General features: G+C 39.9%; 1 protein-coding gene and 1 pseudogene across 1 annotated transcript in view; both read right to left on the bottom strand.

The window, feature by feature from the left end:
• Positions 1–25656, bottom strand: part of RFWD3 (ring finger and WD repeat domain 3) — a 45294-nt gene that overhangs the window by 8997 nt on the left and 10641 nt on the right. The window contains exons 3-9 of the mRNA XM_029925780.1: positions 19853–20043; positions 14799–14869; positions 13172–13363; positions 12984–13075; positions 4582–4696; positions 3848–4076; positions 147–297 (exon numbers count right to left, since the gene is read on the bottom strand). Coding sequence (XP_029781640.1) covers positions 147–297; positions 3848–4076; positions 4582–4696; positions 12984–13075; positions 13172–13363; positions 14799–14869; positions 19853–20043 — 1041 coding nt within the window. The remainder of the gene's footprint in view (positions 1–146; positions 298–3847; positions 4077–4581; positions 4697–12983; positions 13076–13171; positions 13364–14798; positions 14870–19852; positions 20044–25656) is intronic.
• LOC115280713 lies at positions 22485–23127 on the bottom strand (annotated as a pseudogene).

The following is a 25656-nucleotide window of genomic DNA, read 5'->3' as shown; positions in this document are numbered from 1 at the left end:
CATTTTAAATTCAATGAACCTGGATCTCAGAAGACAGTGTCTTAGACCAAAAAACGCAAGCTAAGGCCATCTTAGCACAGATACTAATTTCCATGCTGTTCAACACTAAACAGCCCAGGCCCCACCGCCCTCCCTGAAGCACTCACCTGGTCAGTTTTATAGTGCTGTCTAGGGAAGCAGAGAGCAGCAGGCCTTTGGGCCGACTGCTAAAAGCCAGTCCACGGATCTGTTTGCTGTGTATGGGAATGTACTGACTGCTTTTCATGTCGGCGGTACTCAACATCTTAACACCAAAGCCTGCCAAAGGTAAGAGACTGTGAAATAGATGACTGAAAGTCAATTCAAGGCAACACAAACTACCTTTTCAGGTAGCTCCTTCATTCACCTTTCTTGGCATGTAAATCCCTGGAAAACAGCTAGTTAGACAAACAAAAAAATCCCCCATGGTTATAATTATTTTAAAAAGTATATTCCATTCCAAATGCCAAACGACAGGTGAATGGAAAACCACTATATGAACATGTACACACAAAAGAACGCTACCCAGTGATAAAAGGAAATGAAATATTGATATACGTAATAATACGGACAAATCTCCAAAACTTTATGCTGAAAGAAGACAGACAAAAAAGAATAGTGCTGTATGATTATGTTTATGTTACATTTTAGAAAATGCACACTAATGTATAGTAGATCAGTGGCTGCCTGGGGATGGGGAGAGGAAGGAGGGGGAGGTGGATTATAAAAGGGCGTGAGAAAACTTTAGGACAACAGATATGTTCATTATCTTGATTGTAGGGATGGTTTCAGGGGTGTACACATAATTCACCCCACTGTATGCGTTAAATATGTGCAATTTATTGTATGTCAGTCATACTTCAATAAAGCTATTAGGAGAGAGACTATTCTACTTGAACCACAGGCACGGAAGATGCAGAAGAGAATGAACAATGAAGAATGGAGAAAGATAACCTCTATGTCAGGTGGTTAAGATATGCTACATTTGTCTGAATGGAATAAAAATAGATGACACTTCAAGTATTCTAATTAATGTGCATCATTCCAGAAGGGGAAAAAAATCCCCCCAAAACGTGGCCTTGACAGGTTCCTAAAAAGCAATTTGTGGGTCGACTGGGTGGCTCAGTTGCTTGGGCGGCCAACTTCGGCTCAGGTCATGATCTCACAGTTTGTGGGTTCGAGCCCCGCATCAGGCTCTGTGCTGACAGCTCAGAGCCTGGAGTCTGCTTCGGATTCTGTGTGTCTCTCTCTCTCTCTCTGCCCTTCCTCCAATTCATGCTGTCTCTCTGTCTCTCTCTTTCTCTCAAAAATAAACATTAAAAAAAGATTCTTTCTCTCTCTTTCTCTGCCCTCTCTGCACCAGCATGAGCTCGTGAGCTCTAAAATTTAAAAATAAATATTTTCCCAATTTGCAGGGAAGGCTTTATTTGATTAATCTTATTTAAAATGTGGATGGGGGGGCGCTTGGGGGGCTCAGTCAGTTAAGCCTCCGACTTCGGCTCAGGTCAGATCTCATGTTCGAGGGTTTGAGCCCCGCGTCAGGCTCTGTGCTGACAGCTAGCTCAGAGCCTGGAGCCTGCTTCCAGTTCTGTGTCTCCTTCTCTCTCTGACCCTCCCCCTCCCTTGCTCTGTCTCTCCTGTATCAAAAATAAATAAAACATTAAAAAAATAAATAAATAAATAAAATGTGGATGGGATATAGAAACAGTATAAACAGTCATTTTTTCTTCCCCTCAAATGGAGTTTCTCTCAACTCATAGCTATCAGTGAATTAAAAAATATACAATAATCTAGAAATTCTACTCCAAATCTTGTTGATACCTAAGTTTGGAGAGACAGAGTTTTAAAGTATTTGAATGGACTTTTTAAGCGGGTAAACAGGAAATCAAGCTGAAGCAAAAGGACCTGACAGTTAGGAGAAACCATATGCTGAAGATGGTGGAAAGAAACAATTAGGAGTAATTTAATTGGGCATGTGAGATTTGGTCTTCAACATTAAGACAATCTAAAGTTAATCTTAAAAAAGCACAAAATATGAGAAAATTTAGTCCTAATGTATTATTATCAACTACTAATTAACGTATTTCCAAATTCTTTTATTTGGAATTCATCAATTTAACACTACTAAACATAAGTATTAAATGCTGTTTCAATCTGAATTAGCCCTTGGGATGTCATTTAAAAAAATATTTCCAGCAGTGCCTGGTGGCTCAGTCGGTTAAGTGTCCCATTCTGGATTCTGGCTCAGGTTATGATCTCATGGTTTGTGAGATAGAGCCCTGCATTGGGCTCTGTGATGACAGTGTAGAGCCTGCTTAGGATTCTCGCTCTCCTTCTCTCTGCCTCTCCCTAGCTTGTTCTCTCTCTTTCTTTCTCTCCCCTCCGCCTGCAAAACAAACAAACATGTATTTCCACTATAGGAGTGCCTGGCTGGCTCAGTTTGTAAAGCATGCGCCTCCTGATCTCAACGTTCTTGAGCCCCCACGATGGGTGTACAGAAAACATTTCATTTTATTAAAGTTTATTTAGAGAGAGGGCAAACACATGTGCAGGGGAGACAGAGAGGGAGAGAGAGAATCCCAATCAGACCCCATGCTGTCAGTGCAGAGCCCAATGCAGGGCTCAATCTCATAACCCAACCTGAAATCAAGAGTTGGATCCTTAACTGACTGAGCTACTTAGGCACCCACCCTCCTTTTTTTGAGAGACAGAGAGAGAGAGAGAGAGAGAGAGAGAGAGAGAGAGAGCGCGCGCGCATGAGCAGGGGAAAGGGGCAGAGGCAAAGGGAGAATCTCAGGATCCACAATGAGTATGGAGCCTGACAAGGGGCTGGAACCCACGGCCCTGGGATCATGACCTGAGCCAAAATCAAAAGAAGATACTAAACGAACTGAGGCACCCTGAGATTACTTTAAAAAAATAAAATCTTAACAAAGAAAAAAGAAAAAAATTCCAGTATAAAATGAATCTGTGACAAGGGCACCTAGGCAATTAGTTGATTGAGTGTCTAACTTTAGCTCAGGTCATAATTTCATAGTTTGTGAGTTCAAGCGCCACATCAGGCTTGCTGCTGTCAGCCTGTCAGCATAGAGCCTGCTTTGGGTCCTCTGTTCTCCACTCTCTCTGCCCCTCCCCTACTTACGCTCTCTTTCAAAAAATAAAAATAAAACACTAAAAAAGAAAAAAGAATCAGGGGCACTGTGTGGCTCAGTCAGGTGGGTGTCAGACTTCAGCTCAGGTCATGATCTCACACTCCATGAGTTCAAGCCCTACGTGGGACTCTGTGCGGACAGCTCAGAGCTTGGAGCCTGCTTCGAATTCTATGCCTCCCTCTCTCCGTCCCTCCCCTGCTTGCACTCTTTCTCTCAAAAATAAAATAAAAAAAAAAAGCATCTGTGACCATATTTATTAAAATTTTTTTCTTTCCCTAAGTAATCTCTGCTCCCAACACGGGGCTCAAACTTAAGTCACAGGCTCTACCAACTAAGCCAGTTAGGTGCTTCCGTGAATGTGTGACTTTAACGGGGCATACAGGGAGTGCTGTCCTGTTCTAGTAACCTATACTTCCAAGTGCCCTATCTTCGCTTACTTTATCACAGTTATTAGCATTTCTGAGCTCTGGGTGAACAGATTTTCAGGACAAAGCCAACAGACACTAAAGGTATCTTTGCACTACCTCAGAGTAGCTCATGAACAGACTAGCAAAGGTGATTCACTGGGCTGTGGTCAGTGATCATCCACTAGTGAGTCCTGGATTCCCCACAAAGAGAGGAGAGAAATAAATGGAGTCCAATAAGGAACATGAAGGCTGAGGTTCTGGATCAGTCACCTGGAAGGAAGGAGGCCTGAGGAGAAGGCTGTGACACCACCAGGCAGCTCAGAGCATCACAGTATGTCATGATTCGGCAGTTTCCTGTCTGGGACACCGTGAAGGTCTTCTGGGAATGGTACTTGTGCTGGCCCTGGCTGGAGGGCAGGCAGCTCGGGAAGCGGGCCTGGGAGGCCCCCGGCTGCTGTGAAATCTGCTCCCGATGCTGCACAAGAAGTTTTTGCAAATCCTAAAATGAAAATGATTTTGTAAATGTGCAGCCTTTTCATTTGATATTCTCCTCATGCACAATTCCTGGATTTAATATGAGATTTCTTTACCATTATATGAAAATGCTGATGCGAATCCTAGAGGACTGACACCATTTTTACAGTATTTCAACAAGCAACTGAACCAAGGAGAGCACAGATCATAAAAGAGTAGGGCGGAAAGTCTTTAATGGTCATCTTGTCTAAACCCCTCATTTTAGGGGTAGATTCTGGGAGGTAAAAATGACTTAAGGTTCAAATTGTCAGTTAGCTGTTTAATTTTTCAAAAGTTCAAATTCCAGAATTCATCCTAAAGTGTGCACGCTTCAGACAAATGCCCTAATCAAGAATGAAACAGTTGGTCTTGTTTATTTCCTGAAAAAGGTGGTAAAATCCTTATTTGTATCTGAGATGAACGAAGCTGTATTTAGATTCCTCTTCCATTCCTATCCCAAAAGTTCTCTGGGTTAGAAAGGGCAAACCTACCTGGACACGACTACGAAGCTTAGCGCATTCGTCCGTGAGGACTTGAAGCTGGAGCCGGCACTGTGCCGACTCTAACTCGGCCTGCTTCCTGAGCATCTGCTCCTTCAGGAAGGAACTAGAAGGAGAAGCCAACAACGATGGAGATTAGGAAGGGTGCAGGAGATTTCCCATCAAACTATCAGATGAAGTTCATGCTGTGATATAAATCCTTTGCTGTAAATATGTCATAATGGTGAATAAAATATAACAGAAGAAAAATCTTTCACATCCAGAAACACTACAGAAAAGTAGCACGTGGGGGTGAACTCATGAAGTCACTGGGGTTCAGTGCTAAGGCAGGTAGCGAGGACCAGGAGTCTGGTTCTTACTAAGGAATGAGACTAAAAATGCAAAAATGCTGAATGAGGGAACAGAGCCAAGCTTACTGTCTGAGTCAGGGCTAAGTTAAAAGAGTAAAATCGCATGTTAAAAGACCAAAGTTATTTGCTGGACTAAAAGAAAATAAACTATCAGCCGTTCATCAGATACTGAAATTAAATAACACTACAAAAATGAGGCTGATAGAAAGTATATACTGGGAAAATGCTAAGACCATTCAGAATGTAAAAGCATGAATAGGTATAAAAAGGAACCATGCATAAGGAAAAAATACATTCACCAAGAAAAAAATTATAAATTTATATGTGCCTAAAGACTCTTTCTTTTTTTTAATGTTTATTAACTTTTTGAGAGACAGAGAGAGACAGAGCATGAGCAGGAGAGGGTCAGAGAGAGAGGGAGACACAGAATCCAAAGCAGACTCCAGGCTCTGAGCTGTCAGCAGAGATCCTGATGCGGGGCTCAAACTCACGAACTGCGAGATCATGACCTGAGCCGAAGTCAGATGCTTAACCGACCGAGCCACCCAGGTGCCCCATCTAAGGACACTTTTAAAATATGAAATGCAAAAAAATAAAAATAAAAATTTTTTCCACTCCAACAAGATAGGCTAGAAAAAAGATGAAAACTGGAAAGGAAGAGATAAAGCCACCCTATTTATCTTCATGGAAAAGTCAAGAGAATCTGCAAATTATTAGAGCTCCACAAGGTGGTGGAATTAAGATCAAGAAAATTAGATTGGGGCACCTGGCTGGCTCAGTGGAAGAGCGTGTGTCTTTTAATCGTGGGGTTGTGAGCTCGGGACCCATGTTGGGTGGAGAGATAACTAAAAACACAGACTTAAGGAAAAAAAAATAAATTTAGATCCATATGCCAGATAATTGATTAGTAAATATAATAGAAAAAAATTCATGTACAACACCAGTTCTAACCATAGCAACCTGGGAACAAAGTTAAAGAGCATGCAAGACCTTTGTGAGGCAGAGTACACTTGTAAAAGGGACCAGACAACAGTGAGTAAGTGGAAGGATATTACAGAATGCTCATGGCTAGAAAGACGCAAAATCATGAAGATGGAACTTCTCAAAAACGTAATGCAACTTCAATCAAGATTTCAAAAGTTCCCTTTGAGATCTTGATTAAAATTACACTAAATCGGGGCGCCTGGGTGGCTCAGTCGGTTAAGCGGCCGGCTTCGACTCAGGTCATGATCTCACCAGTTGTGGGTTTGAGCCCCGCGTCGGGCCCTGTGCTGACAGCTAGCTCAGAGTGTGGAGCCTGCTTCAGATTCTGTGTCTCCCTCTCTCTCTGACCCTCCCCTGCTCGCGCTGTCTCTCTCTGTCTCTAAAAATAAATAAAAAAGACATAAAAAAAAAAATTACACTAAATGGAACTTAGTGAACTAATTTTAAAATTAATACGGAAGAGCAAAGTGCCAAGAATAGCAAAGTCAATTTGAAGAACAAGGTGGGGGGATGTGTTTTAAAGCTACAACCTGGGAAGACTGGGGTGAGAATTAACAAAGAGACCACCGAACCTAAGAGGAGTCCGTTCATAGACAGAAACGTGTTCGAGGACAGAGGTGGCAGTGAAAGCTGACACAGGAAGAACATATTACTTAATAATTGCACTACAACAACTCACCGTAAACTAGATTTAAGAAGTATTTAAAACCTAGGTAAAAAGCAAACATTTTAAAGACCTTTAATGACGTTACATCTTCATGATCTTCAAGTAGTGGAGACAAAAAACTCCCCACAAAACAAGTGATAAATGATTGTGTTAAAATTAAAATCTCATATTCAACCAAAGATACGGTAAACAAGTTACAGAGACAAGCCGCAGACTCGGGGCGGTCTCTGCAAAATACACAGGCAACGAGGAATCTGTGCAGCCGACCCTTGAACAACAGGGTTTGAACCGCGCCAGTCCACTTACTGTGGATTTTCTTCAATATACGCACTGGAAAAATTTTTGGAAATCTGCAACAATTTGAAAAAACACACAAACTGTGTAGGCTAGAAATATGGAAAAAATTAAGAGGTATTATTGTAAGGATACAGTAATACATATAACATGTAAAATATAGGTTAATCCACTCTTTATGTTACCAGTGAGGTTTCTAGTCAACAGTAGGCTATTAATAAGTAGTTCAGGTTTTGGGGAGTTAAAAGTTGTATGTGGATTTTCCACTGAGGCATGGGTTGGAGCCTCTGACCCCTGGGTCAACTGTATAAGGAAAACACAAAAAACTATAGATCACTAAGAAACAAGCCATGTATTTTACTCAATATAAATGAACAAATAATATAAATAAAACAGAAGAGTATGTCCAACTTCATTAATAACTGAGGAAATGCAAATTAAGTAAATAATACTTCACTTCATGAGACCATCAAAATTAAGTCTGATAATACAAAGTAGATAAGTGTATGAAAAAATGAGAAATCTGACTTATGTTGGTGGAAATATATATTGGGAACAGCTTCTTGGAGGAACAATTTGACAATATCTAGTAAAGTTGAAATTACATGTGACCTATGAAAAAGTAATTCCATTTTTAGACTTAAAGAGACTATGGCTCATCTCTCTGCACTGTGACTTATACTACAAAAACTGGAAACCACTTTAACTGTCTACCACTATAAAATATGGAAGGGAAATTTTAAATTACAGAACTAGAACACTATACAGAAATTAAAATGAGTAAGCTAGAGCTATACCAACTAGGATATGTGCCTCAATCAAAATACTAAACAAAAAAATAGGTTACAGAGGAAAATTACAATCCAACAACATTTGCATAAAGTGTAACACCTTCCTAAATCACACTATAACAAGATTTATGGGTATAAATCCTCTGGAGAAAGTGATGGAATTAAGGTGAATGTAGTTCCCAAGGAAGTGTTTACTCTATCTATAATGATTTATTTATTTATTTAGGGCCTTAAATATGACAAACTGTTAAGACCTGATAAAGTCAAGTACAAGGGTGTTCATTTAAGCCTCTGTACTAGCCTTTCCAAAATGTTCACATTTTCTAAAGAGGATAGGGAACATAGGCAACATGAACAATATTTGTTCTTCCAATCCATGAGCATGGAGTATCTTCCATTTCTTTGGGTCATCTTTAATTTCTTTCACCAATTTTTTTATAGTTTTCAGAGTATAGGTCTTTCACCTCTCAAGTAACTTCTTAGGTTTTGGGGGTTATAAATGGGATTGTTTTCTTACTCTCTCCTGCTGCTTCATCATGAGCATATAGAAACGTAACAGATTTCTGTACACTAATTTTTTATCCTGCAAATTGAATTCATTTATCGGTTCTAGTAGTTTTTGGCAATATTTGGGTTCTCTACATATACTATCATGTCATCAGCAAATAGTGAAAGTTTCACTTCTTCCTTCCCAATCGAGATGCCTTTTATTTTTCTTATTTTATTTCTCTTGTCTGACTGCTGTGGTGAGAGTGGACATTCCTGACCTTAGGGGAAAAGCTCTCAATTTTTTAGGGATGACGGGTTTTTCATATATGGCCTTTATTGTGTTGAGATATAATCCCTTTGAACTTAGTTTGCTGAGGGTTTTATCATGAATGAATGTTGTACTTTGTCAAATGCTTTTTCTGCATTTACTGAAATGATTTCATGCTTCTTAACCTTTCTCTTATTGAGATGATATATCACACTGGTTAATTTGCAAATAATGGATCACCTTTGTATCCCAAGAATAAAACCCACTTGATCATGTGGGAAAAAAATTTTTTTTAATGTATTGTTGGCTTTGGTTTGCTCATCCTGTTGAGGATTGCTGTAGTATGTTCATCAGGGATATTAGCCTATAGTTCTCTCTCTCTCTCTTTTGTGGTGCCTTTATCTGGTTTTGGTATTAGGAGGCACTTGCCTCATAGAACAAATTTGGAAGTCTTCCTTTCTCTTCTATTTTTTGGGAAAAGTTTGGGAAGTATTAACTCTTCTTTAAGCGTTTGGTAGATTTCACCTGTAACTGGTCCTGGATTTTTGTTTGTTGGGAGTTCTTTTTTTGAGTAATTAGCCAAGTTTTAAATACAATCATACATTAACAGCTATACCTACAAAGTTAGCTTTTTCAACAAAATTGTTCTCTCCCCACAGCTACCATAAAAAATGCTAAGTATTTATTGGATCAAATAAGTATTTGTTGGACCAAATAAAAAAATAAGGTAGAAAATTAAAATCACCTGTAATTCCACTACTCAGTGACAACCTATAGTATTTCCTTTTTCCACTTCACAAAAATATAATCACCATAACGTACTTTCACATGACAAAATATGCGCACTTTAACAGCAGTTTATTTTATTTTAGAGACAGAAAGAGACAGAGCATGAGCAGGGGAGGGGCAGAGAGAGGGGGAGACACAGAATCCGAAGCAGGCTCCAGGCTGAGCTGTCAGCACAGAGCCTGAACTAATGAACTGTGAGATCATGACCTGAGCCCAAGTTGGACGCTTAACCAACTGAGCCATCCAGGCACCCCACTTTAACATCAGTTTAAATAAATATGTGGAATTTTATCATATGAATATGCCAGAGTTTATTCAACCAGTTAATTTCTCTCAGTTTTGATTAACAATGCTTAAATTTTTTTAATGTTTGAGAGAGAGAGAGAAAGAGAGAGCGTGCGTGCACATGAGCCTAAGCAGGGGAAGGGTCAGAGAGAGGGAAACACAGAATCTGATGCAGGCTCCAGGCTCTGAGCCTTCAGCGCAGAGCCTGACATGGGGCTTGAACCCACTGACCATTAGATCATGACCTGAGCTGAAGTCAGATGCTTAACGGACTGAGCACCCAGGTGCCTCCAGATTATTAACTATGCTTAAATGAAGTCTCATTAAATCTTTGTTTCTTTAGAATGCCTGAAGTAGATTTACTTTTAAAAGCTTTTAAAGCATGTGCCAAGGGCCTCTAAATAATTGTGTTGGTGTACATTCTTACCAGCACTGTTGTGAGTAAACCCTTGTCCCTACACCCTTTCAGTGGGGGGTGTTTTTTTTGAATGTTCTTAAAGTTTATTTTAAAGTAGTGTTATCAGCAATTGTTCTCAGGCTTCCAAAACCCTAATAAGTTCGTGCATATCACTGCATGTGCAAAGCTTTACTTAGGCAACTTTCATGGAGAGAGCTGCTGTAGGAGGGCTTAGGGACACAAACAGCAAAAAATGGCAGCATGTAAGCCATGTGCCAGATCCTCTTTTTTTTTTTTTATTGTTTTGTTTAAAGTATCATTAAGCCTATTATAGGGAACAAGAGATTAAGATTTGGAGCATGTTCCAAGTAGTCATGAATTGTATACAAAAAGTAAGATGAGTTGGCCGCAGCAACTTCTTACTCAACAAGTCTCCGGAGACAAGGGAAACAAAAACAAAAATGAACTATTGGGACCTCATCAAAATAAAAAGCTTCTGCACAGCAAAGGAAACTATCAGCAAACCTAAAAGGCAATAGACAGAATGGGAGAAGATATTTGCAAACGACCTATCAGATTAAGGGTTAGTATCCAAAATCTGTAAAGAATTTATCAAACTCTACACCCAAAGACAAATAATGCAGTGATGAAATGGGCAAAATACACGAATAGACACTTCTTCAAAGACATCCAGATGGCCAACCGACGCATGAAAAAATGCTCAACATCAGTCATCACCAAGGAAATACAAATCAAAACCACAACGAGGTACCACCTCACATCTGTCAGAATGGCTAACATTAACAACTCAGCCAACAACCAATGCGGCAAGAGAAAGAGGATCTCTTTGGCACTGCTGGTGGGAATGCAAACTGGTGCAGCTTCTCTGGAAGACAGTATGGAGGTTCCTCAAAAAATGAAAAATAGAACTACCCTATGACCCAGCAATTGCACTAATAGGTATTTACCCAAGGGATACAGATGTGCTGTTTTGAAGGGGCACATGCACCCCAATGTTGATAGCAGCACTATCAACAATAGCCAAAGTATGGAAAGACCTCAAATGTCCACTGACATATGAATGGATAAAGATGTGGTATATGTATATACAATGAAGTATTACTCCACAATCAAAAAGAATGAAATCTTGCCATTTGCAACTACATGGATGAAAATGGAGGGTATTATACTAAGTGAAATTAGTCAGAGAAAGACAAGTATCATAAGACTTCACTCATATGAGGATTTTAAGATACAAAACAGATAAACATAAGGGAAGGGAAGCAAAAATAACAAAAACAGAGAGGAGGACAAAACATAAGAGACTGTTAAATATGGAGAACAAACAGGGTTGCTGGAGGGGTTGTGGGAGGGGGGATGGGCTAAATGGGTAAGGGGTATTAAGGAATCTACTCCTGAAATCACTGTTGCACTAGATGCTAACTTGGATGTAAATTAAACAATAAATTTTTTTAAAAAGGAACAAAGTCATGGGGAGACAGATACATCATAGGGAATATACTCAATGGTACTGTAATATTGTATGGTGACAGATGGCAACTACACTCGTGATGAGCATAGATAGCATAACATGCGGAGTTATCAAATCACTATGTTGTACACCTGAAACTAATATAACTGTGTGTCAACTATATTTCAATTTTTAAAAAGTCCTGTAAAAATAAATAAAAAGTAAAAAAACAAAAATGAAGCCTGTGCACAAGAAAGCAGAGCTGAACAGAGGAGGAAGGCAGATTCCTGGCCCTCAATTCAGTCATGCTTGAATTAGACTCCAGTGGGTTTCTCAGTGATAATGCTGGTTTTCATTTTTAGTTTGGCAGCTAAACTACAGTTCCTCTCCTGTGAGCGAAGGAGTACTAACCAGTATTTCATCACCAGGTATTTTATAAATACCTGGCAGGACAGTTGCTGGGTCATAGGGTAGTTCTATTTTTCATTTTTTGAGGAACCTCCATACTGTCTTCCAGAGAAGCTGCACCAGTTTGCATTCCCACCAGCAGTGCCAAAGAGATCCTCTTTGTCTGCATCCTTGCCGCATTGGTTGTTGGCTGAGTTGTTAATGTTAGCCATTCTGACAGGTGTGAGGTGGTACCTCGTTGTGGTTTTGATTTGTATTTCCCTGATGAGGACTGATGTTGAGCATTTTTTCATGCGTCAGTTGGCCATCTGGATGTCTTCTTTGGAGAAGTATCTATTCGTGTCTTTTGCCCATTTCTTCACTGGATTATTAATTTTATGCGTGCTGAGTTTGATAAATTCTTTAGATTTTGGATACTAACCCTTAACCTGACAGGTCGTTTGCAAATATCTTCTCCCATTCTGTCTATTGCCTTTTAGGTTTGCTGATAGTTTCCTTTGCTGTGCAGAAGCTTTTTATTTTGATGAGATCCCAATAGTTCATTTTTTAAAAACATTTTATTTATTTTTGCAAGACACAGAGAGAGAGACGGAGTATGAGCAGGGGAGGGGCAAAGAGAAAGGGAGACACAGAATCCGAAGCAGGTTCCAGGCTCCAGGCTGTCAGCACAAAGCCTGATGCGGGGCTCGAACCCATGAACTGCGAGATCATGACCTGAGCCTAAGTCAGACACTTAACTGACTGAGCCACCCTGATGCTCCTCCAAAACCTCATTTTCAAAAAAAAATTTTAATATTTTATTTATTTTCTGAGAAAAAGAGAGAGAGAGAGAGAGAGCAGGGGAGGGTCAGAGAGATAGGGAGACACAGAATCCAAAGATAGGCTCCAGGCTCCGAGCTATCGGTCAGCACAGAGCTGAGGCAGGGCTCGAACCCATGAACTGCGCAATCATGACCTGAGCCGAAGTCAGACGCTTACCGACTGAGCGACCCAGGCACCCAAAATCTCATTTTTACCACTCTATGGAGATCACAGCACGCAGACCCCCTTAGAAGGAATCAGACATGTATTATAAAGCACAGTGTGACACAGACTGCCAGTGATCTCCAGGATGGTGCAAGTAAAGCCTCAGAGCCTCATTAAGAGCGACTCATAACGCCCTGTTCAGATTTTTCTGGTAGTCCGATCCTTGTCACCTACCTTTTCATTTGCTCATGTTCACTTGTGTCCAGAGCTTTCAGGGTTCGGGCATAAAGAACCACGATGTCACTGTGCTTGGCTTTCTTGTTGCACTAAAGAGCCCAACAAGACAAAGTCAGTGTGGTTCTAGGAATTTGGACCTAACATGCTAAATGTGCACACACACAGTCCTTATCTAAGGTTCTTACCTGAGGACATTTTCGTGCCTGTCCCTTGAGCCACTTAGAAATGCACTTGTACCCAAAGAGGTGTCCACAGCGTAATGCTGAGAGTCGGTGATCCCCAGCATTGGTCCAATGTTCAAAACATATTGTGCAAGTGTCTCCTTCTTCATCATCCATAGACACAAAAGACAGAAGAGGATTGGTCTTCTGGGGAGACTGGATGGAAACCAGAATACATTCAAATCAGAGAGAATGCACATCAGTCTTGAATCGGACGTGCAACTCCATCACATCAACACCATCACACAAAAACAATACAAACCCAATTGAAAACACTGTAGCAAAGCTGCCAACAGCTCTGAATCATTTGTCATTCTTTGTGTAATTCAATCTGAACACAGAACAAGCCAGGAAAATACTACCACCCCTTGATCTTGGGAAATTCTTAGATATGTTTTTCATTCAAATAAAGAAAAGGAGCTATCTTTACAAAGATCTAAAAACAAAACAAAACAAGCCTGGCAGTTACCGGGATTTTGAGAGAGAGATGGAGAGTGTGTGCATCTGAGCAGGGGATGGACAGAGAGAGAGAATCCCAAGCAGGCTCCATGCCGTCAGCATAGAACCTGATGTGGGGCTCAATCCCACCAGCCAGGAGATCATGACCTGAACCAAAATCAAGAGCTGGACGCTTAACCAACTGAGCTGCCCAGGCACCCCTATGTATCTTTCCGTTGACAGAGTGATCTCTCTGCTAGAAATACACTCCACAAATAGTCACAAATACTTGTAAGACAACTGTACAAAGCATGAACTTGTACCAGGAAGGAAAAAAGAAGGAAGGAAGGAAGGAAGGAAACAAAGAGCGAGAGAAAGAAAAACCATAGTGTGTATGAAAAAGAAGAGTTAACTAAAAATTTATTTATAGATGGAACACTATGCAACGATTCATAATAATGAGATTCAACTTTATATACTGATAAAAGTATAATAGGATCCCTTTGTGTGAATTTATAAATAGAACATTTGTGTAACAAATAAATTTAAATAACAAATGTAAATTTAAATAATAAATGCAAATAACTTGTATTAAGGACTATGTGTTATTTTTAAAAACAAAAATTGTTTATCACAAAGCAATCATATTTTGCTAGATATTTCATAAACTGCATTCATATCCACTATTTTAATCAAAACTTAACCTTGTTAGGTAGGCAGGACAAGTTATCCTCACATCTACCCCTGCTTTTTAAAATTTTTATTATTTTTTTTAACTGTTTATTTTTGAGAGACAGACAGAGACAGAGAGAGAGAGAGATGGAGCATGAGTGGGAAAAGGGCAGAGAGAGAGGGAGACACAAAATTTGAAGCAGGCTCCAGGCTTTGAGTTGTCAACACAGAGTCCAACGCAGGGCTTGAACCCATGAGCTACGAAATCATGACGTCAGTCAGCCCAAGCAGGACGCCTAACCACCTGAACCACCCGAACCACCCAGGTGCCCCTCCCCCTGCTTTTTTAAACCTATGATGAAGGAGCCACATAAATGAGTAGACAGGATCCACATCCTGACCTCCCAAACTTTCCACTTTAGCCTCAGGCCTCTTCTTTAAATGCAAATCACCACTTCATTTAAAAGACTGTTCTTATTACCTGTTTGGGGAGTGTCTCTCCTTCATGCATACTCGTAACTTCTGGTTCTGTTGAGGTACCTCCTACTTGCTCTGCAAAGTCATTTCCAGAAATGATAAGGTTAGTAGTGCACAAAAGACAGAAGTCAGGAATGAGACACTTGCAGGAAAGCCTAGCTCACCACAGCTTTCCATTTCTAACTGGCAGTATTGCTGTATGTTTCCCTAAGCTGAGGCAGTAAATTTATTTTTTAACTTATTTTGGATATTCTTAAATATGCATATTTCAAAATTTCCCAGTTGTTTTCAAGTTGCCCGTTACAGTACATTTATTGCCATCAGAATCTAAACAAGCCCTCCACAATGAGTTTGACTATCACATCTGTGACTTTTTTTTCACTCTAACAACTGTCCTTGATTCATTTTTATCCCTTCCCTATCACTGATTTGTGGGAAGATACCTGGTTATTTGTCTTCTGAAATACTCTATTTCCCAGACTTGACTGCTTCCTTGGGGTATTGCTTAACTGCCTGCTCTAGCGCCTATATTTCCTATAAACTGGCAGTTAAATCTAGGGGCTTCAGTGGGTTCAATTTTGTTTCCTGCCAAGAAGAAGAGCTGCAAGAATACTTCTTTGGTTGTGTGTTTTTTTTTTAATTTTTTAAACACTTATTTATTTTTGAGAGACAAAGACAGAACACAAGCAGGGGAGGAGCCCAGAAAGAGGGAGACACAGAATCCATACCAGGCTCCAGGCTCCACGCTGTCAGGACAGAGCCCGATGTAGGGCTCAAACCCACAAGCTGTGAAATCATGACCTGAGCCGAAGTCAGACATTCAACTGAGCCATCCTGGCCCCTCTGGTTGTGTGCTTCTGATCACAGTGCATCAGGAGGCTCATAATGGGTTCAGGTGGTCTGAGCCCTAGACTGTCAGGTTCCTTATCAACCTTTCAAACCCCTCATTAATGGTCAAGGAGGTAATTTTTAAGTTTTAGTGATTTTTCTCTTTGAGGCTCTAATAATCCCATCACAGGCCAGTGGGAGTCCCTTTAAACTGGCTCTTTATAAAAACAAAACAAAAATCCCAAAAACTTTTACTTAAATATAACGTACATAAGAGAAAAGTATATCCTAAGTATTCAGGTTCAGTGAGTTCTCACGAACTGAACTATAAACCAGAATATCACCACCAACAACTCCAAGCAAGTTGTTTACACCTTATGTCCTTCCTACTTCCGGGGGAGGAGGGAGATGATTTGCCCCCACCAAAGGTAACCACCTCATACAATTCTAGCACCATTTATTTATTTATTTGCTTATTTTTGTATATAAGTGGCATTTCAGAGTTACCCACTTTTTTGCATCTGCTAATTTTATTCGACGTTGTTTGTAAGATTCTTCCATACTAATATGTGGAGTTGTGGTTCATTTATTTTCACTGTTGTGTTTCACTGTGTAAATATGTAACATTTATCCACGCTACTGCTGATGGGCATTTGGGTGGCTTTCAGTTTTCTGCCAGTACGGACATTGCTGCTACATGCTTGTATGTTTCTGTTGAACACGTGTACCCCTTTCTTGGATTCTATACGTAGAAGTGGAACTGCTGAGCCATGGGTTTCATATACATACATCAGTTTGTAAAGATACCGCCTAAATGTCAGGACCAGTTTACTCTCCCACCAGCAGAGCGTAAGAGGTCTGGCTGCTTTCTATCTTCTCCAATACTCGATATTCTCATTGTCAAATTTTGGCTGTAGTGGTGGATGCTTATTGGTCACCGCACTGTGGTTTTCATTTGTATTTCCCTGCTGACTAATGAAGTCTCTTTATATATTTAGTGTCTCTTTCCCTATCCTCTTTTGGAAGTACCTGTTCAAATCTGTTGCCCATTTTTCTATTAGGTTGTAGGAGTTATTGAGATATCCTAAACATAAGCCCTTTTCGGATATATGTATTTCGGCCGACTTCTCCAGGGAGTGGCTTATCATTTCACTCTTCTAATGAGGTCTGTTGAGGAATATAAATTCTTAATTAAAATTGACCTCTTCTGTCTTGTTATTTGTTTGAGAAATCTGGTCATTTGTCTTATAAAATGTCTACATCCTGGATTTGACCAATTGCTTCCTCATGATAGTAACTTTCATTTATAGTAAATTTACAGAGCTGTACAACCATCACCACAATCCAATTTTAAACCATTTCTATCATCTCCTAAAGATTCCTCATGCCAATTCAGAATCCTCTCCCATCCGCACCTGCAGCCACAGGCAACCACTAATCTACTTTTTCTCCATAGATTTGCCTTCCCTAGACATTTTATGTAAGTGGAATCATAAAATATCTATGCTGGCTCACTGTGATAAACTAAAAAAAAAATTAATGTAATTTTATTGAATTGCCTCTAGACTTCAAAGTACTCCTTACTTCTGGGTCTTATCACTTATGTATTATTCTAATAATAATATGGTTTCTTTTTTTACACTAGGTCTCTGATCCACTTATTTCTTAATTTATGGTGTGAGGAATGAATCCATTTTTACTGTTTTCCAGGTAGCAATCCAGTTTTTACAATACTAAGTTAAAAGTCTGTCTTTTTTCCACTGATTTGAGATATTCCCCTTCATTAGACTTTCATATATATCTAGATCTTTTTTCTAGGCGTTCCATTTGAAGAATGGAACACATTGTAGATTTAAGTGGTTGCATCTGTGAGGTATTTTTACCTTGTTCTTCTACTTACTGCAAACTGTACAACCTGGTGATTCTACCTAGAATCCTTTTTTTTTTTTAATGTTTATTTATTTTTTAAGACAGAGAGAGACAGAGCCTGAGGCAGAGAGGGGCAGAGAGAGAGGGAGACATAGAATCTGAAGCAACGGGCGCCTGGGTGGCTCAGTCGGTTAAGTGTCCTGCTTCCGGCCTTGGCTCAGGTCATGATCTCACGGTTCATGAGTTTGAGCCCCGCGTCAGGCTCTGTGCTGATAGCTAGCTCAGAGCCTGAAGCCTGCTTCGGATTCTGTGTCTCCCTCTCTCTCTGACCCTCCCCTGCTCATGCTGTCTCTCTCTGTCTCTCAAAAATAAATTAAAAACATTAAAAAAAAAAAAAAGAATCCAAAGATGCTCCAGGCTCTAAGCTGTCAGCACAGAGCCTGATGCGGGGCTCAAACCCACAAACCGTGAGATCATGACCTGAGCTGAAGCTGGACGCTTGATGGACTGAGCCACGCAGGCACCCCGATTCTACCTAGAGTCTTAAGTAGATTCAGGGATCTTTTAAACAGTAACAGTATTTCCTAAGTGCTATGGATATTTCTTTCTTTTTTAAATTTTATTTTTAAGTAATCTCTACACACATCATGGGCTTCAACTTACAACCCTGAGACACAGTCGCAGGCTCCACTGACTGAGCCAGTCAGATGCCCCCATAGAGATTTCTGATTGCAACACATCAACACATATAGAAGGTCTGGTAGGGTCAACTTGCTTCCTCCATTAAAAGGAATCCCATTAACCTTTCAACCTAATGGTTTTAGGATCCACTGCTGATCTTTGCCTAGATACATAATTCCATTAGGAGTCAAAAAATTAAGACTTTTTCCCATCATTCCTGCTCCAATATTAGCTGGAGTTTTTCTATTTAAAAAAACTTTCTTGGGGGTAGGAGGGAGGGATGAATAGGCAAAGAGAATTTTTAGGGCAGTAAGAGTACTCTATAATGATGGGTATGTCATTATACATTTGTTGAAACCCACAGAATGGAAAACCCCAAAGGTGTAGCACAGACTTGAGGTGAACGTTCCGTGGGTTAAACACACCCGTCCCAGAGTGTGGTGCTGACAGCTGGGAGCCTGTGCACGTGGGAGGACAGGAGTGTGTGGAAATCTCCGCACCTTCCTCTCAATTTTGTTGCAAGCCTTAAACTACTCTTATCAACAACAAAAAACCAAACCTCCTTCATCAACCAAGATTTGGTTTTCCTGAATATAGTTCACCCAGGGAAAACAGGATAAATGCATAATCCTCTATTTACCAGTTTTCAGAGTAATGAGTCAGGGCTCTAATAATAACTTAGGATGCTGATAAATGAGCTTTTAAAAAAAGTACATAATTATGAAGTTAGGATTTTTCACATATTTGATCTATTTCAAACTATATTTCAATCCATACTCCAAGAACACACCCATTATTGGTTTTGATGCTCCAACTCTCCCATCCGAGGCCACTTACGAGCCCCTGTAAGGTTGCTCCCAGGCCTACTGACATGACGACTCTCTGAGATGGCTCCCTTGCTTTCTCGCACAGATGCCCTAGGCTCATGATGTTCGTTTCCTATCCCGGTCTTGGAAAGCCGTTTCTCCAAGAAGTCCTGGGTCCTTTTAGTGGGGAAAGACCATAATCTGGGGTATCAGAGGGCAAGCAGGACATAGGCTCCAGGGGTCTCTGTCCACTACTGCTAAATACAGCTCTACTTGCACAATACATAGCATTATAGTGTTAATGTTAAAAACTGGCAGACTAGATAGGGTACCGAATTTACAAAGCTTTTCTTTTAAATAAAGAACCCTACGTCCTTCTAAGATGTCAAGAAAATAAAAGAGAATATAAAATGTCATTACAGGGGTGCCTGGGTGGCTCAGTCGGTTGAGCCTCCGATTTTGGCTCAGGTCAGATCTCACGTTCCTGGGTTCGAGCCCCGCGTCAGGCTCTGTGCTGACCGCTAGCTCAGAGCCTGGAGCCTGCTTCCGGTTCTGTGTCTCCTTCTCTCTCTGCCCCTCCCCCTCTCATGCTCTGTCTCTCTCTGTATCAAAAATAAATAAAACATTAAAAAAATAAATAAAATAAATAAAATGTTATTACAAAGTGACCACCTCACTGGGTCACAAATCACATTAAATTACAAGTCAGATCAAATCCTCTATATGGAATGATGGCCAGCGAAAGCTTTGTACTGTATGAAGCAGCAATCTGCTGTCATCTGGGGGCAAAAGGCAAAGTATCAAAACACAAGTCTAGAGTTTCTAGCTTTCTGGGTGTTAGCCCTGTGAATCCAAAACTGAGCAACATACTCACCTTCTACAACAGTTCTAGGTTCCTCCGCCTGGACAACTTCCTCATATTCTGTGGAGCTGTCAGAATCAGAACTATCGGAGACCTGCAAGTCCTCAGAGACCGGATTCCTGGTCTCTGAACCCTGAGAGGTGACTGACAAATGAGGCTGGGTCCGGCTCACTTGAAAGTAAGCATCCAGTGGTGCTGTGGACCTACGTACACAGAAAGACAACAGAATTACAGTACAGTGGACCGTCATCACAAGAAAAACCCACAGTAATCTGAAGGTAAATCCTGGTCATTTCAACCCATCTCCGGGTCGCTAAATGTGCCTTTGAACACTGAGGCAGAAATAGCAGTTTTAGGCAGACGTTGGCTGGCCTAGATATTCTCTTCTCCACTCAATTATGACATTAGCCACACTGGAGGCTGACTCTTGCTAAATGCAAATTCTACTTTACTGGCCTCTGGCTGTGTGTCAGTATCTTTTAAAGGACACAACTCAGCAATTTGTCTGTTGGTATTAGGGGTTGAAAAAGAAAGAGTAGGCAAGAAGAAAAAGGCTCTGCTGATTAAAAACGGCCTCAAGGGAATTCTGCTCCTGCAACAACACAGACCAAGGTCCTTTGGGGTAGAATGTAGAGTCTTGCTTCAGTCATCATGGTTTTACTGCTTATCTTAAAACATTATTTTTCTAAGTTTAAATAATGTCAGATTAAGGTTAAAAACATAGCATGATATCAAAAATTAACTCAAGATGAGAAGAGCTGGGAGCAGATTTAACACTCTATTCTGGTTGGCTGAGTTTTAACCAAACCCATTACTGTACTGGAGCTTCGTTCACATCCAAGCTAACAGACCACACCCTACTTACAGCACAGAATGACATTCAATATTAAAACTAAAAATGGTGTTCCGTACTTTAGAACTTATTACCTCTAGTTAATAATTACAAAATATTACTGAAAGGTAATCTACTTTTAAGTTTTAATAACTGTCTTTATAACATTAAGATATATTAGTGCTCAGAAACACTGTTGGAAACTGCCCACACAGAAGAAAGTTGATTTCCTATAGTTTGGCTGCAATGTATGGCAAACTAGGGTATTCTATTAAAAATAATAGAGTGCAACAAAATAAATATTATTTGGTATCTAATTCAATAGCTAAAAGATTCACCTTTATAAAAAATTTTGAGTAAATTGAAATGAGAAGTAGCGATCATGAATCCTCTTGGCTCACAATTTAAAAGTGTACAGGGGCACCTGGGTGGCTCAGTCAGTTAAGCCTCCGGCTTTGGCTCAGGTCAGATCTCACGTTCGTGGGTTCGAGCCCCGCGTCAGGCTCTGTGCTGACTCGAGCTCAGAGCCTGGAGCCTGCTTCAGATTCTGTGTCTCCTTCTCTCTCTGCCCCTCCCCCTCTCATGCTCTGTCTCTCTGTATCAAAAATAAATAAAATATTAAAAAAAAAAGTGTACAATTCGGGGCACCTGGGTGGCTTAGTTGGTAAAGCGTCCGACTTCGGCTCAGGACATGATCTCGTAGTACGTGGGTTTAAACTCTGCATGGGACTCTGTTGTCGGTGAAGAGCTGGCTTCAGATCCTCTTTCTTTATCTCTCTCTGCCCCTTTCCCACTTGCACTCTCTCCCAAAAATAAAAAATAAAAACTTAAAGTGTACAATTCAGAGGTGTTCAGTGTAACCGCAGGTTATACAACCATCACCACTATCTTATTCCGAAACACTTTCACCACACCTACAAGGAACCCTGTACCCATATAAGCAGTCTTTCTTTCTTTTCCCCTTTAGGCAACCTCTAGCAACCACTAATTTAATTTTGGTCTCTGTGGACTTGCCTATTCGGGACATTTCATATGGATACAGTCATAATATACATGGCCTTTTGGGTCTGGTCTCCCTCATAACTTCATGATATATACAAGGACCATGCCACCTGTGAAGAGCTATAGTTTGATTTCATCTTTTCTGACTGGAATGGCTTTTGTTTCTTTTTCTTGTCTAACTGCTCTGGTGAGAACCTCTAATATAGCAATGAACAGAACTGGCAAAAATTCTTGTTCCTGATCTTGGGGGTAAAATTTTCAGTCTTTAGTTAGTAAGTTAGTTGAGGGTTTTTTATCCATGGTCTTTATCAGGTTGAGGAAGTTCCCTTCCACTCCTACTTTATTGTTTCTTTTTATCACAAAAGGGTTTTTTCAAATGCTTCTTGTTCATCTGTTCGGATGTTCATGTTTCCCCCCCTTAATTGTATTAATATAGTATCTCACTGACTGTTTTTTATATATTGAATCAGCTTTCCTAGAACAAATCCTATTTGGTTTTAGTATATAATCCTTTTTATATGTTGTTGGATTCAGTTGCTAGTATTCTGCTGAGAAATATTGTATCTACATTCACAAATGACCAATAAATGATACTAGTCTATAGTTTTGTGATATCTTTATATGGTTTTGGTATTGGAACAATACTGACCTCAAAGAATCAGTAAGTATTCCCCCTGCTTCCATTTTTTTCAAAAAGTTTGTTAAGTTCGTTCGTTCTTTCTTTCTTCCTTCCTTTCTTTCTCTCTCTCTTTCTTTCTTTACTGGGAAAATAACTTTATTTTCTTCAGGTGTATGGGCAGATGTTCAGTCTCAGAATGTCTGGAATTGCTTCTTGGTACCAGCAGCCTTGGTGACGGTGAGCACACTGAAGCACACAGACTTGCTCAAAGGCTGGTACTCCCACTGTGACAATGTTGCCAATCTAGATATCCCTGAAGCAGGGGGACAGGTGCACAGACGTGTTCTTGTGGCGTTTTTCAAAGCAGTTGTACTTTCGTAGGTAGTGGAGGTAATCTTGGTGGATGACAACGGTCCTTTGCATCTTCTTCTTGGTCACCATACTAGACAATTTCAGAAAAGGGGCATTTCTTGTCAATATAGGTGTCTTCAACGGCCTCCTTGAGCATCTGGAAGCCCTGACCACTATTTTTGTTGTATCACAGGAGCTTCTCCTTGCTGGTTTCTCCAAGCAAAACTGTCTTTTCTTATGTTTATTGTGTTTGTGTGTGTCTGAGAGAGAGAAAATATCCGAAACAGGTGCCACATTGTCAGCACAAAGCCCAATGTGGGGTTTGGTCCAACAAACCATAAGATCATGACCTGAGCCAAAATCAAAAGTCAGAAGGTCAACTAACTGACTGAGTCACCCAGGCACCCCTAGCAGAGCCCTCTTCTTATTTTGAAAGATGGTTGGCTGCTTTCGGTAGACATGCTCAGTCGGAATGTCTGCCATTTTCCCAAAGTTGCCCAAAAAAAGGAAGGCCCCGAGGGCATATGGGTTTCCACATCGATTGCTCATTTATTTCACCTTTAAACATTCGGTAGAATTCACCAGGGAAACTATTTACTTCTGGGCTCTTCTGTGTGGGTTTTGTTTTGAAATTACTAATTCAATCTCTTTATTTGTTAATCACCTATTCAGATTTTCTTTCTCTTCTTGAAAGAATACTGACAAACATGTCTCCTTAGAAGTTCGTCAATTTCTCCTAAGTTACCTAATTTCTTGGTATTAAACTCTTCACAGGGGTTCTTGGGTGGCTCAGTTAGTTGAGCATCTGACTCTTGATTTCGGCTTAGATCATGATCCCAGGGTTGTAGGGTTGAGCCCCACAAGGGGCTTCATGCTAGGTATGGATTCTGCCTGGGAGTCTCTCTTCTTTTGCCCATCCCTCACTCTCTCACTAAAACACCAAAAAAACCCAAAATAAACAAAAAAAACCCCAAACAAAAAGAAATAAAAAGACTCAAACAAACTAAAAAAACTCCGAAACAAAAATAAAACTGTTCACAGTATTCCCATATAACACTGCCTTCTTCTCTAAGACTGACAGTGATGTTCTTTCATTCTTGATTACTTTGGGTCTTCTCTCTCTATTTCTTGGTCAGTCTACTATAAGTCTGTCAGCTTTGTTGATTTTTCATAAAAGAACAATTTTTTGATTAGCTGGTTTTCTTCCTTGGTTTTCTATTTCAATGAACTCTATTTCAGCCATTTCTGCTCTAATGGTCATTATTTCCTTCTTTCTGCTTACTGGCTTTGAATTCTGGATTTTTTTTTATTTTGTTTGCTGTTCTTTTTCTAGTTCCTTAAGCTAGGTTATTGATTTGAGTACTTTATCCTTTTTTAGCATGGCATTTAACAGCTATAAATTTCCTTCTAAGAACTGCTTTAGCTGCATCCTAAAAGTTTTGGTATGCTAGGTTTTTCTTTTCATTCATCGCAAAATATTTCCTAATTTTTCTTGGGATTTCTTCTTTGAATTCTTGGTTCTTTAGGAGTTGTAATTTCCACATACTTGTGAATTTCCTCAATTCTTTGTCACCAATGTCTAGCTTCATTCTATTGTGGTCAGATAACATACTTTGTATGATTTCAATCCTTTAAATTTCTGAGTCTTGTTTTATGCCCTAACATATGATCTATCCTGGAAAATGTTGCATGTGTACTTGACAAATAGGGATATTCTGCTGTTGAGGGAATGTTCTATAGATTTCTATTAGGTCTTGTAGGGTTATAGTATTGTTCACATTTTCTGGCTCCTTGTTGACGTTCTGGCTAGTTGTTATATTCATCATCAAAAGTGGGGTACTGATATCTCCTACTATTACCAGCGAATTGTCGATTTCTATCACCAATTATTAAAATTTTTGCTTCATGTTGGGAGCACTGTTGCAGGTGCATATAGGTTTATAATCACTCTATCTTCTAGATGGATTGACTCTTTTATCATTATAAACTGTCATTCTTGACTCATAATAATCTTTTTAAAAAGTTTATTCATTTCAAGAGGGAGAGAGAGAAAGCGTGAGCGCAAGTGGTAGAGGGGGAGGGAAAAAAAGGGAGAAAGAGAGAATCCTAGCTGGTTCCACACCATAAGCAAGAAGCTCAATGCAGGGCTTGAATGCACAAACCTCGAGATCTTGATCTGAGCGAGGTCAGATACTTAACCCACTGAGACACCTAGGTGCCCCGACTCTTAAAACAATCTTTGTCTTAAAGTCTATTTCATCTGATATTACTATATTAACTCCTATTCTCTATGGTTACTGTTTGCATGGCATATTTTATTCCTTTTACTTTCAACCTATTAATATCTTTGAATATAAATTTTCTTGAAGACAGTATATAGTTGGATTTAAAAACAAAACCAATGCTGCCGATCTGTGCCTTGTGATTAGTGTTTAATTCATTTGCATTTAAGACAGCACTTATATATATTATTTTGCTGTTTTCCTTCTTTCTTTTCTTTAAGATTTCTATTTTTAAGCAAACTCTACACCTAACATGGAGCTCAAACTTACAACCCTGAAATCAAGAGTCACAGGCTAAGGTTAAGAGGCATCCCTGTTTTACTGTTTTCTATATGCCTATGTCTTTTTTGTTCATATAGGAATGTCTATTCTAAATTCTCATAATAGAAAAATTTAGGGGTGCCTGGCTGGCTAGTCAGTGAAGTGGTGACTCTTGATCTTGGGGTTGTGGATTTCAGCCCTGTATTAGGTGTAGAAATTACTTTAAAAATATATATATATATATTGGGACACCTGGGTGGCTTAGTCTGGTGAACATCCAACTCTTGATTTCAGCTCAGGTCATTATCTCAGGGTTCAAGAATTTGAGCCCTGTACTGGGTCCCATGCTAACAGCAAGGAGCCTGCTTGGGATTCTCTCTTTCCCTCTCTGCCCCTCCCCTGCTTGTGGACACACACACTCTTTCAAAATAAACTTTTAAAAAACTAAAAAAAAAAAAAAAATTAAAAT

The sequence above is a fragment of the Suricata suricatta genome, chromosome 16 (genome assembly GCF_006229205.1).
Source record: "Suricata suricatta isolate VVHF042 chromosome 16, meerkat_22Aug2017_6uvM2_HiC, whole genome shotgun sequence".
In the NCBI taxonomy this organism is placed as follows: Eukaryota; Metazoa; Chordata; class Mammalia; order Carnivora; family Herpestidae; genus Suricata; species Suricata suricatta.
This window is presented reverse-complemented; position numbering and strand designations above follow the sequence as displayed.